This window comes from Siphateles boraxobius, unplaced genomic scaffold (genome assembly GCF_051911475.1).
Source record: "Siphateles boraxobius isolate OS27281-9 unplaced genomic scaffold, OSU_SipBor_1 25, whole genome shotgun sequence".
Classification (NCBI taxonomy): domain Eukaryota; kingdom Metazoa; phylum Chordata; class Actinopteri; order Cypriniformes; family Leuciscidae; genus Siphateles; species Siphateles boraxobius.
In genome coordinates this window covers 9089775-9104296 of record NW_027508866.1, presented here as the reverse complement: position 1 = coordinate 9104296, position 14522 = coordinate 9089775, and the positions used below count along the sequence as shown (strand labels likewise).

Genomic DNA, 14522 nt, shown 5'->3' with positions numbered 1-14522 from the left:
TTCAGCATTAAAATGTGACAGTAAAAAATAAAAATAAATCACTGTTTCCACAAAAAAATATCAAGCAGCACAACTCAACACTGACAATAAGAAATGAGCACCACAATTCTTGACCACCAAATCATCATATTAGAATGATTTATGGAGGATCATGTGACACTGACGACTGGAGTAATAATGCTCAAAATCCAGCTTTGATCACAGAAAATAGAAAACAGTTATTTTAAACTTTAATATTGTTCCTGTGATCAAATCTGATTTTTTAGCATCATTACTCCAGTCTTCAGTGTCACATGATCCTTTAGAAATCATTCCATAATTGTACTGTATTTTTGATAATGCAGCCTTGTTGAGCATGAGAGATTACCTTTAAAACATTACAAATCTTACCGACCCCAAACTTTAGAACGGTACTTAGTCTATTCCTAGGCAAGTGATTCTTGCCTAAATGTATATATGTCCTATATGTTCACTTGCTTAAACACTTGAAAAATGATGGTTGAAACTGAAGTAAATCCACACCACAGCAGGCTGATTCCAAATCAATAATTCAAAGCCCAGATTCTGAGAGCACTTAAGCACCGTCTCAATCCTCCACTAGTGTTCTGGTTAAGGAAGGTGGTGTCAGTATTGTAAGTGTTTTAAAGGGATTTGACAGACAGTCTGTGGGAGTGATGATGCACATGAGCTCTAAGTGCTGAGGTTGAGAATGAAGCTGTGAGATCCATTCTAAAAGTGACGCGAGAGCTGTCTGTAATTGAATTTAAGAAAGGCTTCGGTGAAGACTCTTAATTAAAGACTCACATTTCCCTCCTTCTTTTTCTTTTTTTTTTCGCTTGATTGTTCACTGTGAATGACTGGCTGTAGTGTCGCTCGCTGCTGCTTGTTAGAGAGGCGCCTGGTGACAAACACTGCAGTATGGAAGACTATTAGAATGGCGGTGAGAGACAGCTGAAAATAAACAGCCGTATCAGCTTTACATATATGAAAGAGAATGACAGACACAAAATATAAAGTTGGATGGATGAATGCATTGAGTTTTTATTTAGGAGAGACCAGGGCTAGTTTTATTCAGAGTTTCTACTGTGAGTAACTATGAAAATTTCAAATGAAAAATGTATTTGTGTTCTAAGGACAAGGGTTTTTTTTTTTTTTTTTTGTGTATGTGTGTGTGTGTACACTGCCTTTCAAAAGTTTTAAGTCTCTTATGCTCACCAAGGCTGCATTTATTTGATTAGCAATACAAAAAAACAGTAATATAGTGAAATAGTATTACAATTTCAAATAACTGTTTTCTATTTGAATATATCTCAAAATGTAATTTATTCCTGTGATGCAAAGCTGAATTTTCAGCATCATTACTCCAGTCTTCAGTGTCACATGATCCTTCAGAAATAATTCTAATATGATGATTTACTCCTCAAGAAGCATTTATTATTATTATCAATGTGCGTGTATAGTATATGGTTTGATAGATTGTTGTTTCATAATTGTTTTATTATTTATATTTGGCTGAAAACACATTGCACTGTCTTTTAGGAGGAGGTTATTAAATGGCAGGTTCCCATTGTTACAACTTACCCCATATAATGTGAAGACATTCTCTGCTCTTGGGATATGTTGCGGCAAATTTATTTAGTTATTTATTTATTTTTGGACCTTAACAATGAAACCGTTTAACAACTTTTTATGTAGCCAACACTTTAATTTATGTGCCTACACAGAAATGACCATAATGAGAATATAGATATGAATATACAAAGAATTAACTTGAATTTCAAGAAAAATGGTGGGAAGATGTCACAAGCAGAATTTGGCTTTCGACAAACAAACGGCAGATGTTGAAATTGAATATTCATCGAGTTTTAAAACGGGGGTAGAGGAGGTGAGAAAAACGTTACGTAACTTGACGATTTCTTGCCAGTCCTTTGTCTACAAGCTATTAATGTTCGACATGAAAACAAAAGATGGAAGCCCGGGAATGATCACCTTTCATGCTTGGAGGTGAAGGTACAATCACATCCCTTGAAGCAAACAAAAGCCTGCTCAGTTTCTGCCTTCTGTACTCCTGGTGGACGTCTTTATCTGTGTGCCCAGGAGCGCCCCTCTGGAACATGCCATGAGAGCTGCTTATTTGGAAAGACAAATATGTGAATAAATAAGCATTTCTACAGGCCGCATTAACTTGACATGACATTTCTTGGCTGCATTATCTTTAGGACTGCAGCCAATCCGTGAGCGTATCGTCAATAGAGCAGGGCCAGCGTGGGGAGAGATGTGCGAGGTAAACTGTCTTTAGAAAACATGCAGCATGTCAACACCGGGAAACTTGTTAAAAGTGCTCAGTGGAATATTGAACCAGAGGAGTTGGGGTACAATGGTTAAAAAATGACTTTTTACAGTCGGATTACGACTACAATAATCTTTTTGCTGATGCTGGATAAAGTCAACTAGTAAATCACTGCCAACAGAGCTCACTTTTCAGCAGCTGGGTCTTCCAGCCAGGGATAGCATTTAATAAAATAAAGTTTAACTGAAAATATGTGTCCTTGATAAATAAAAACATTTTTATAAAAGCAATTAGGCACTTAAGGTTGTGCTATATCACAATATATTCACAATATATTATGACCTTTATAGAGTGTTAAAGTGCTCGCCCACTTTGTTCCGTAAGTATTTTTGTCCATTCATTTCTCTCTAGGGATTTCAAAAAAGTCTTTCTTTAAAGCGTCATAAGATATGGAACCAAGGCAACCAGCTACAAGGTGAATCATGACATTACAAACTTTGATTTGAAGCAAAAAAGTATTAACAATCAGACAAAACTATAAAGATTGTGCACTTGATAGACGTGATAAAAATAAACAATCCCATAAAGCATTATATATGCATATTTATTGAAATATTTAAGTATTTTGAGAGTGTAGGGAGGTCGACTCAATTACGTAGGAGCTAACATTCTTTCAATTCTCTGATTGGTGGAATTTTCTGTAAAGCATCATGGGTAATGTAGTTTCCTGCTGTTAAACGATTATATTAAAAAATACTTAAGGGCTGACGGCTTCAACAGAAGCAAATCATTTTCGATTAACAACCTCGTAGCTCACAGTAGATCTGTCTTTAAAGGTTTATAAGTTATCGTTAAAAAAATCATTACCCCATGCATGAATTTCATGTAGTTTTACTTCCGGAACCCAGCTTTTGCACTCTATTGAAAGTAGGGATGGAGTGATATTTAAATTTTGACTTATAAATTCTGATCTAAATCGATAATTATTTTCACGTTATTGCTGATACAGCAATAAAAATGCAGATGATAAAAGTCGATACTATTTTGTAAATATATTAAAACACTAAAAATCTAAACTCAATCATTTGACATGCTGCAAGTGAATTTAGGCATCACAATATTATAATGTACAATGTGAAAAATGGATTTAATTTGCTACATTTGTGTTTTTAAATATAAACTAAATGAGCATTAGATAACAAAGGTAATCAGATAACACTTTATTTTAGTGTCCTTGTTACATTTACTTACTGTAGTAATAACATAACCTATGCATAATTACATGCAATTAACCATAAATCAAACCCTATTCCTGACTCTAACCCTATAGTAAGTACATGTGTCATTACTCAGCACTAAAATGTATAATTACACTTTAACAAGGACACCTTCAAAATAAAGGGTAACCTAATAAAAATGTAGGAGAATGCTCAATTAAATAATATAAATAGCCGATATATCGTGCATCCCTTTAAAAAATTCCATGACAGTACGTTAGATAACTAACAACTCCAAACTAGAAGAAAATATTCTTAACTTTATTACACAGAACACATACAACAGTCTTGTACTCATTTTCCAATAGTAAAAAAAAGAAAAATACAACTACGGCTGTACATGCACATTGAGAGAGCTGTGTTTTGCAAATGTTAAGTTATCATACACTTTACAATCGTAACTAGATAGAGACAGTCAGAAAAATAAATACAAACATACAATACAGTTTTGCAGGGGGGGGGGGGGGGGCAAAATATTTTCTGCCAAGAGATTTTGGGTGAAACACTGTTGCTATTATTAGAGGTACCATGGATACTTGCAGCAGTTTTAAAATAACGATGATCAGGTCAGCAAAAATCCAGAGTGCTATTATTGAATGTTTGCCATTTTGTTCCCTTTAGATGACAATAAATATAAATATATAGCTAAAAAAAAAATAACAAAGAAAAACAATTACATTCTGTTTGTAACTTAAATGGGTTTGCAATGCCATTTCAGATACTGTGCTGTATGTACACTACTTCCGATCACTGTTAATGTTGTGGCATTCATCCCAGCAGTTAAAATGACATCCCTGTCTTCACCGTCACAATATAAGCATTTTAAAAAAGTGAACCAACATTCCAAAATGATACTCTAATAATCTACAGTAAAACCTATTCATGTACACACCTCTTACAAAAGTCACCGGAAATCATTGGGCAATTTCACTCAAAACACATTTGAGAGACCGATGTTTAATGACACTTATCAAAAGATGATTTTATGTTTTTCCGCAGCATTGAAATAACTCAATTAAATGAGTAAAACCAAGCTGGCTGTTTACAAAAATGCATCCCAAGCGGAAGTTTCCAGGGTCGATACTGAGTCTATTCGATTGCACTACCACATGACATTTTTTTGAATGCACGCAAGGCACAACGCTAACAAGGAAAAGGTGTGTTGATCTGCGCAATTACACCGTCCTTATATTTAACAATCAAATAAATCCAGGATAAATAATCATTTGCATATATATCTTTTTTTGTTGTTCACATACAGCATTTTTAACACACTGCATGGTTAAGAACAGTGTCGTACTTAACTTAAGAGCTCATGAATGTCATGATCACAATGAGGTCCGATTAATATTTCAACTCAGCGTTCACATGACATGATCTGGTATCCATGAGAGCGATATTGCATGCAAACCTTTTGTAAGAGTCCGCCATGCTAACGTCAGTCACAAAAACCATTGAGTCGGTCACAGAGCAGCGTCCTTCGAATTAGAGTGCAGGAATCTCACTTTGAAATCAACTAAAAGGGCATTTACGATCTATGGGCATATATTTATTTTCTCAATGATGTGGCAAACCTTGGACTTGAAGCATTCATCTTCAGTGTGTTTGTCTTGCGCTGTTTACAGTGCTCACTGAAGCTGAATGCAGACAGCTCACGGACAAGGTCTCATTTTAGCGCTGTGAAGTTAGTCGTGCGAATTGTGTGCATGTGACTGTCGGTATTTCCTTACTGGTTCTTTTAAGTTCTCGTACATTGCTAGCTTCTAATAAGTGGACGTTTCTGGTTGGTATCCTAAATCATTCATGAGTGTGTTGACGGGTCGGCCTTCGTGGAGTAACCATAACGTAAATCTGCAGACTTATGAAAGGAAAGATATGGAATATGAAATAGATGGAAACCGAGATTACCATTTTCTGTCACCTGCTCAGACATGCACAATTTGACATTTATATGACATTATATTAGTGTGGAAATTAGTGCTAAAGATCACGGATAAATTGATGGTTATCACCCACAGATATATGCAACGAAATGTGTCTCTTACTGGAATTTTTTTTTTTTTTTTGTCCTCAGAAGTTATTAAATATCATCTTTTTTATTATATAATTTGCGATAACAGTTTTGGCATCTGTCAAATTTACTTCACCAAGACTCAAGAATACAAAATCATACACACTTAAAAGAAACTCAGCACCAAAAACCTGAGAAAGAAGTTTAAACACTCCAGTAGAGTAATCAAAGCAAATTCAATCCGTTTTAAATAATGCAAATGTATCTTGAAAGGGATTTAAAACCAAATATACAATGACTGATATTATTTGGCTCAATCGCTAAATAAACTAAATCACCCTTTGGACTTTATAGAGGAGATGTTCCTCCGTCCCATTTGGTACGTTTATGATCAACCTAAAGGGTCTTTATATGAGGAACAGATTTTGTGTAGCTTACATTAGGGCATACTGTCTGTGTCTACGCTAAAACATATCTAAGAGCAGCGTAAAACTTATTAGACCAGGTAGGGAGTCTATCCTACTGCTTGTAACTATGTCAGCTCAGTACAAGTACACGTGCAGATTATCTTTGTGATTCCTTTATCATTAACACCATTAATGGCAGATGAGCATTGATGGATGTTTTTAGGAATTGTGTGCTATATTATATTTAACGCATAGGTCTTGTGTGTGTGTGTGTGTGTGTGTGTGTGTGTGTGTGTGTGTGTGTGTGTGTGTGTGTGTGTGTGTGTGTACACAGTATTTGCATACATCTGTACATGTACAGTAAATCAAATAATCACATACAGCCTCCCCAAAAAGTATTTGGACCTTTGAGCCTAAATTAGAGTGTAATTGTATTAGATAACAAAACATTGGATCAAATAAATACATAATTCTTATCACTGAATAATGGCTGCTGGAAATTCAGCTTTGCCACTACATGAATAAATTACATATTTAAAAAAGATAAATTATTTTAAATTGTAATTAATTATTACAATAATTAAAGGCTGCTGGAAATTCAGCTTTGCCACTACATGCATAAATTACATATTTAAAAAAGATAAATTATTTTAAATTGTAATTAACTATTTTAAAAATGTTAATGTTTTAATATTATTATAGAACAGTTTATGTGCTGAACTACACTGGAGAAGACCAGGAGACTTCATACATCCTCTAAAAAAAATTTAAAAAAAAGATGTAAAAAGAATGGAAATGCAGGAAAAGTGAAGTTAGTTTTATAAGACAGGGGGTAATTTGCTTGTAATTGCCACTTGGTTTAATGACATTCATACATTTTTAAGTGTGACTTAAGTCCAAATACTTTCTGGGCGCACTGAAGCATTTTTAAATCTCTTTGTTTCGTTCTTTTTTGCCGGTTTGTCATTTTTTAGCAATTATTTTAAAAAAAGAAAGAAAATCATGTTATTTTACAGGAAAACAGGACACACCAGTAACCTCAATTCACACTGATCAATACTGAGCAAAAAACCATTCAGTTATTCACAATTACATTAATTGTTGCTTCTCTTTTCACATACAAAAGTTTGGAGAGACACATATACTGGTTCTATTATTATTTCTACCCAGCTAACAAACTGACTCCATTCACAGTCCAGTTCACTGATTCAAAACACGGTTAAATCCCAAAGCATCTTATTACAGACCCATAAACCCACACTGACACTTCCCTTCAGAAATAAAACATAAGGAAAAACTGTTTTAAATGGTGATGATGATACGAACCAATAAAGTACTCTCCTTCTCTGAGTGTGGTGACTGTGAGTGTGTTTGGAGCGGACGCGCTGCTTTAGCATCAAAACTTGCTGAGGACCGAGAGAGTTAAAACCAGAGTTAGAAGCAAGAATGAGCTGGTTGGCGATAAGGCTGCGTTGTTCATATCATGTATCGCTCCGGGGCCTGCGGGAATAGAAACCCCACATGTTAACAACCTCCCAAACATCCAACGTGTGTATCATCATGCATTACGCTGTTCAAAGAAATTGCTGCGAATACACCTCTCAAACATCGTCAGAGTTAGTGGATGCCTCAAGGTGACAAGACGAGAGCTGATGTAATTGCATTAGGCGAACATTTGACACATTGCGACGCTCGTTGATTGTGCCAAGTTATACTTGACACGTTTTTTTTTGTTGTTGCATAAATTAACATGCATTTAGTTATTAGATAGAGCCTCTTACCATACAAAATAATGATGGCGTTTGTTATTCCCAGCGTGTTCATGGCCACACAAGTGTAGTTCCCATAATCCTCTTCGGAGACGTTAAAGAATGTTAGCATGGACTGTTTACCCTTGTTTTCGATCTTGACCCCATTGAATCCGTTGAGGAGTCTGGAAAATTTCAGGTCAAGTTAGAAGCGTGTTAAGATCAGTCGTTGTTAAATCTACATAAGTGGATGGGTGACGGCACAAATTAACATACCGCTCTCTCGCAGCTGCATGTGACGTAAATGTCTAACTAATACAGTTGTTTTTCTATTTTTAATTAACAAGCTCTGTCATGACCATGGCTTAGCGCGGGACTCTCCAAACTCGGTCCTGGAAGGCCACTGTCCTGCAGAGTTTAGCTCCATCTTGCCTCAACACACCCGCTTGGAAGTTTCTAGTATGCCTAGTAGTGTTGTCACGATACTGGAATTTCCAACTTCAATACGATACCTTTAAAAAATATCGATATTCGATCCCATTTTCGATACCACAGGGAAAACTGCCATATACGTTTATACCGCCATACAGATAGTTTGTTATAGGGCTGGGCGATATGGCCAAAACAAATTATCGCAATAATTGTTTTATATCAGTCGATATCGATAATTCTCACGATAAATATCAAATCTTTATTTCTTCCAAGTTTAAAGGCACATTTGTGCTTCTAAGTGAAAGTTGTCGAAACCAGAGCGTTAATTGTGGTTTTAAACTACTCTTTATTGTCAGAACATATCATGACAAACACTTGCCAAACCGGTGAACATTTCACAGATCTGAGGTAGAACATTCAAACATTTGTCATTTTTCCTTAACCAAACAAATATCTTAACAGAACATTTCATTTCTTAGTTTCTGCATGTGGGGATATTGTTTCAAGTTTTGAAACAGGTTTTTGTTGCCTGACTTTGATGGCACGTATCTTCAGCACAGTTTACAGTGCAAGCTGCAATATTAATATTACGTTTTGTCTCGAAACGCATATTTGACAGTGAGTTGACAGTATTGGCTTGAGTTAGGATGCAGATTTACAATGTTACATTTATGTTCATTAACAAAAACAGTAACATCTGTTTAAAAAAATGTAATGACTTCAATTTTATTTGATACAATGTAATAATCTGACTGTTTGAATTTTATTAAAATTAACCATTGGTCATCCAGTATCATGCATTTAGATCATGATATCACAGATAAAACCAGGCATAGCCTATAGCACCTCATCATGTCAAAATGTAACTTTATGTAGCCTACATGCATTATTAATTAAATACTGTAATTATATTCCATTAGTCCTTTAATACATTGTCTACATTAAAGATGCTCTAAGCGATCTTGGTGACATCACTTCTTGTTGACGTTTAAAGTATTGTCAAACAAAATGAAGGCTAGACCCTGCCTCCTCCTCATCCGCGCACTAACCCCCCCCAAACCACACCCCCAAATCCTTCTTATCAGTTATTGGCTGGAACAGTTTGTTATGTTTCGTGGTGCGGGTTAGCCCAGTTTGTTTTTGTTGCCGTTTGTGGAGCCTGGGGTGTCTGCAGAGACCGTGTTTTTTTACAGTGTGTTCAGGGGACAGGTAGCTAGCGGATAGTGAGGAGATGTTTGTTGTATGTGACAAAAAATGTTTTGGCCTAAAAAACGCGTGACATCGCTTTGAGCACCTTTAATAATATAATACAGTTCAATATGTATATCCCACATTTCATGGTGCAGTTAATATTACTAGGCTAACGTTACAGTAAATCCATGGTAAATGATGGGAATTTGTAAACGGAAAAGCCTTCTGACTGTATCGTTGCGCACAGTGTTTCTCCTGTTTGTCAGCGCTATTTCATCTGCCTTTAAAGTGGTTAAATCACTGAGACATTGTGTTCTTCGCTGAATTCAAGCGCTTCTCACTGGATCTTGTGAGCGAGACTGATCAGAGTAAACGCATCTACTCTAGTAAGCTCGCGCTGCGCTGCCGAGCGGACTTTGAGACGAGTTTATGCACGGATCCAATATACTGTTATACAACATGTTATTTCAACTATGTACGTTCCAAACTGACTGCATTTACCTGAATAATCTGCAGGACGGACATTTTGACATAATTTTGTATGCATTTGACCGTTTAAGTGCAATTAGACTAAGAAGCCACTTTGGTCCTCTCAAGCTGTTTGAGAGGCAGCTTTATGAGGGCACCACTTTTATGTGGTGCACAAAATCTGTGGGAATGAGCAAAATTATGCACAATACCAGCACTATTCAAACAGAACAAATGAGACGAGTAAGTGACAGGAGGCGGGTCACTTCGCCGCCTGAGAGAAGAGAGCAAGAACACACAGCCTGTAACACGGTTTTGGAACCGTTTCAAATATTCAGTATCGATACATATAGAAATATCCGTATTTTTGACAACACTAATGCTAAGTAAGATCTTGATTAGCTGGATTAGGTGTGTTTAATTGGGGTTGAGCTAAACTCTGCAGGACAGTGGCCCTCCAGGAGCAGGACTGGACACCCCTGAACTAGCGGTTTGTTGAGCTAGTTTGTTGAGCTTTGGGATATGCAGGTTCCAATCCCATTTTCTCCTCTCTCTACCTAAATATTTCCTGCTTGACTTTCAATGTCAAAAAAATAAAAATAATAATAAACTGCTAGCCTTACCTGCGCTCCCCCTTATACCAATGAAAATCCGCCAGAGGAACCGCAGATGCCTCGCACCACAAAACTCCTTTCTGGCCGACGGCCGTTCCTGTGCTCTGAGCTCGTGAAATGACAGGTGGGTCTGTGAAATTAATCACGTGTAATTGAGGAATTCGTTAAAAAAAAAACATGTGATAAATGGATAGCATTAACAGGAATTTGCTTAGCGTGAATGAGATACTCACAGTTTACAGTAACCTGAACAGTCCTCACGTCTGGAGGCGAGATGTCGTTTGAGGTGATGCAGTCGTACGAGCCGGACATGTCTTTGGTGATTCCAGTCATTTCCACATATTCACCCTCGGTAATGATTCTGTTTTCTGTATCAATACACATGGGGTTAAAGTAAATATTAACATACATAAATTCATATTATAATCCAATGCATTATAAAAATGACTCTGGGTAAAAGGCTTGAGGGGCTACAGTGATATAGTGTAGATATAGGAATGTATGTTTGCTACAAAGAATATCTGTCACGGTATGCAAATACTTTTGATATATTTAATAATATTTTATATATGTATATATATATATATATATATATATATATACACACACACACACATAAAAAAAAAATATATATATATATATATCAAACCTATGCCCTGCTGTTTTTGCTGAGGATAGCAGCTGAAAGTATCATAGTAGTGTCATAATGCCACAATCATTCTTGCTTTAATGAATTTCCAACATGAGGAATGTATTTTCTCAAGCAACATGAGAAAATACAGAGTTTGAGCCACTATTCAGGAATCCTAAAGCAGGCGCAGTTATTCTATGTAATGGAATATGTCCAAAATGAACAGCATTTATTTAACATTATCTCAATCTGTAGGAAGAAAAAGGTTAGTGAATGTCACTAAGACAAATATGTTATGCTTGACTGACCTGGACTGACCCTCTGTTGTTGTTTTTCGATCATTACACAAAACCTGTATCTCCAGTTCTATTATCAAGCAAGTTATTCCTCTGAGGGAATGAAACAAAGTTTCACCCTCAGGTTCAGACCGCCTGTTAGTGCAAATGCCACTCAAAGCACAAACTGCACATTATGCCATCTCATTAATACAGCCGCAGTCCTTCATTTAGTGAAAAGGTTGAGGAGTGGACTTAGGTTGTTAGGTTGTTATTTTATTTCTAATAACATGGCCTTAGGGATTGTGGGAGAGTTTTGTAATTATGCATATCTCCTATATGACTCATCGTTGCAATGCTTAAAAAGTTTGAGCAAACATTTAGAGGATTGTTCACCCCAGATTACGCTCAACATGAGCCAAAGCCTGAAAATGACATCCCCTAATTTTAAAAAGTACTATTCATAATATAAGAATCTGTCAATGTGAGAAGAGACTAAATATTTTAAATATAAACTGGCCTCTAAGTGTCAACCATATGATACAGCTGTTTTCTGCACAGTTAAGTATTTCTGTCATCCTTTACTCACCCTCGTATGGAAGCTCGTTTACGCCATGGAATAAAAACGTTTTTTTATGACTTTTTATTTTCACAATTTCTCAGAATTACGAGTTATGAAATGTCACAATTAAGCTTTCATACCCTAATGTCGTAGTCCAAACTTGACTTTTTTTCCCTCTGTGGAATACAAAAGAGAATATTTTGAACAAAGTTTGTCCATACAACATAGTTTTGGACCCCACTGACTTTCACTGTATAAAACCTCAAAATATATTTTATGTTCCACAGAAGAAAATCTACTTCCTTTCTGATTTATGATCAACAGGCTCAAGTGTTCAAGCCAAAATGTATTTAGATGCAAATAATAATGTATAAATCGAGTATTATTACTTCAAAAGCCTCGGAAAAAAACAAGTTCAGCCAGAAATACGTAATCAGAGCAATTTAGACTCTTCAAATGATGGTTTCTAAAAATCTCACTCCCAGCAACCTTTTGGTTTTCTTGTATAAAAGTTATGTTTTATAAGAGACTGTATGGATGTTCAAACCACCACTAAAAGACTGAAAATTAAAGTAAAGGTCACACTGTTTCTCACCCATGGTAAAGTACAGCCAAAAGGATTTCCCTCCAATTTTTCACAGACAACACTTATTGAATCAACTGCAGTTATACGTTTGACCCTGCTGTTCTTTTACATTAACCACGAAGAAGTGTGCTTCTAAGTTTTACAGAGCGAGTTTTTATTCAAAGGGAATTTGTTTATTCGCAAAAAAAGCACTCATTACCTTTCTGTCGTTATGAATTGGAAAAAGAAAGAAAATACAGTAACATGTGTAGCTCGGATAGTGACAAAACATTTTATTTATTCTCATGCAGTTTTCATTTAAATTTACATTATAGCTATTAAAGCGGTCAGTTTGATTTTGGAATGGAGATGGGGTTAGTGTAGATAGCCACGGCAATGATTTATAATGTTTACTTCAGAGACAGAAAGCAAACACCAGGCCCATAGCAATTACATCCAGCACTGAGTAATAATCCTGCTGCTGTCACGAGACTGTCTTCCTGAACAGAGCAAAAGATTATTAGAATGTAAAGGAGAATGACAGTGTAAACAGGGAGGAATAAATAAACAGGAAGGAATAAATAAAAGGGTCTGTGCTGTCTGCGTACAGTCAGTGAGAGGTAAAAGAAGCGAGTGAGAAATGCTCCTATAACTAAATTTAGAAGATTAGGATCAAGGCGAAAGACTCGCTCTCATGTTACAGTCGGAGAGTAAAGTAGTTTATACAGATCACGCCACTGAAGCAGACGGGACAACATTAAGATAAGGCTTTATTTAGGAGATGTCTGACTTTATTATTGTTGTATTATTGAATATCCACACATAAGTGAATTAAGCTGACTCATCTTTTTACCTTTTTTCTTACTTTTCCAATGATACATGACGATCAGAGAAAGAGAGAGGGAGAAAAAGATTTTATATTTCCCAGACACATTGAATTTTCAGTCTCAGTTTTAAGGAAATGTCATTGAAAACTATTTTAGACCTTGACTAATCCGTATCTGTATCCATCCGGAATCATTTTCCCACAAACCTGTATCCATGTTTTATACACCCTACTGCAATCCGAGACAGAGTTGGGTGTAATGTATTACTAACAGGGCTGTAACAATATATCGTGTCACAATATATCGCAATACAAAAATGCAACAATATGTATCGTGGATAGTGACAATCTATATTGTGTATAGTTCATACAATTAAAATGACTGTAAGAGGACCAATTCAAGTCTTCAGAGTTTTACTGTCAGTACTACATTAAACTATTATATATAATGTTGAATATAATGTATAATAATGCAATGGGGGAATATTTTTGGGTCCTGATAATGTCAAATGTCTTATGTTAACAGTAAAAATTGGCCAACATTTTTTTCAATATATCTAGTCCGTGTTAAGAGTGCAATCATATTCATCTGAAATAATTCTGTTTTCAGCTTCAGAATCATGAATATTTTTATTCTGGTGTCAACATTGTCCTGTGAATTGGATTATCAGCACCAAGTCCAAGCCTATTCATTTACACCCACAATGCGATACCAAATGTAGCATTTTAATCGAAAGTTTAAAAAAATTGTTAACCTTTTACCAAATGTCTTGGAGTATTGCAATAATATTGTATTGTGAGTTCAGTATCGTGATATGTATCGAATCGTGACATGAGCGTATAGTTACACACCTGATTACCAAGTAATTAATTACTGTAATTTAATTAATTTTCCTCTGATAAGGTGAAGTAAGGGCTTGTTTCAAACTTTTGACCTGTAGTGTGTGTGTGTGTGTGTGTGTGTGTGTGTGTGTGTGTGTGTGTGTGTGTGTGTGTGTGTGTGTACAACTTTTCTGAGAGAGTTTTACCATGTTGATAGTTTCAGAACATTAAAGCACACTATATCAGCATGCTGAAACCTTCTCATCACTAATTCATATCCTTACATCACAGGAAAAACAAAAACATAGGGGGAAAGTAGATGATAAACTAGTCAGCCACGCTAGTCTAGAAGACTAGTCAACAATCCTTAACTGTAATAGCATGCTTTTAAAGTGCGTTGGCC

General features: G+C 35.9%; 1 protein-coding gene across 2 annotated transcripts in view; it reads right to left on the bottom strand.

Annotated features, from left to right (window-relative positions):
* Window positions 1-3809: 3809 nt before the first annotated feature.
* The window catches only part of opcml (opioid binding protein/cell adhesion molecule-like), a 180840-nt gene continuing 170127 nt past the window's right edge, over window positions 3810-14522 (bottom strand). For both annotated transcript variants that reach the window (XM_077242421.1, XM_077242420.1), the window contains 4 exons: window positions 10672-10806; window positions 10448-10568; window positions 7767-7918; window positions 3810-7485 (listed from right to left, as the gene is read on the bottom strand). In XM_077242421.1, coding sequence (XP_077098536.1) covers window positions 7382-7485; window positions 7767-7918; window positions 10448-10568; window positions 10672-10806 — 512 coding nt within the window. In that variant the 3' untranslated portion in view covers window positions 3810-7381. The remainder of the gene's footprint in view (window positions 7486-7766; window positions 7919-10447; window positions 10569-10671; window positions 10807-14522) is intronic.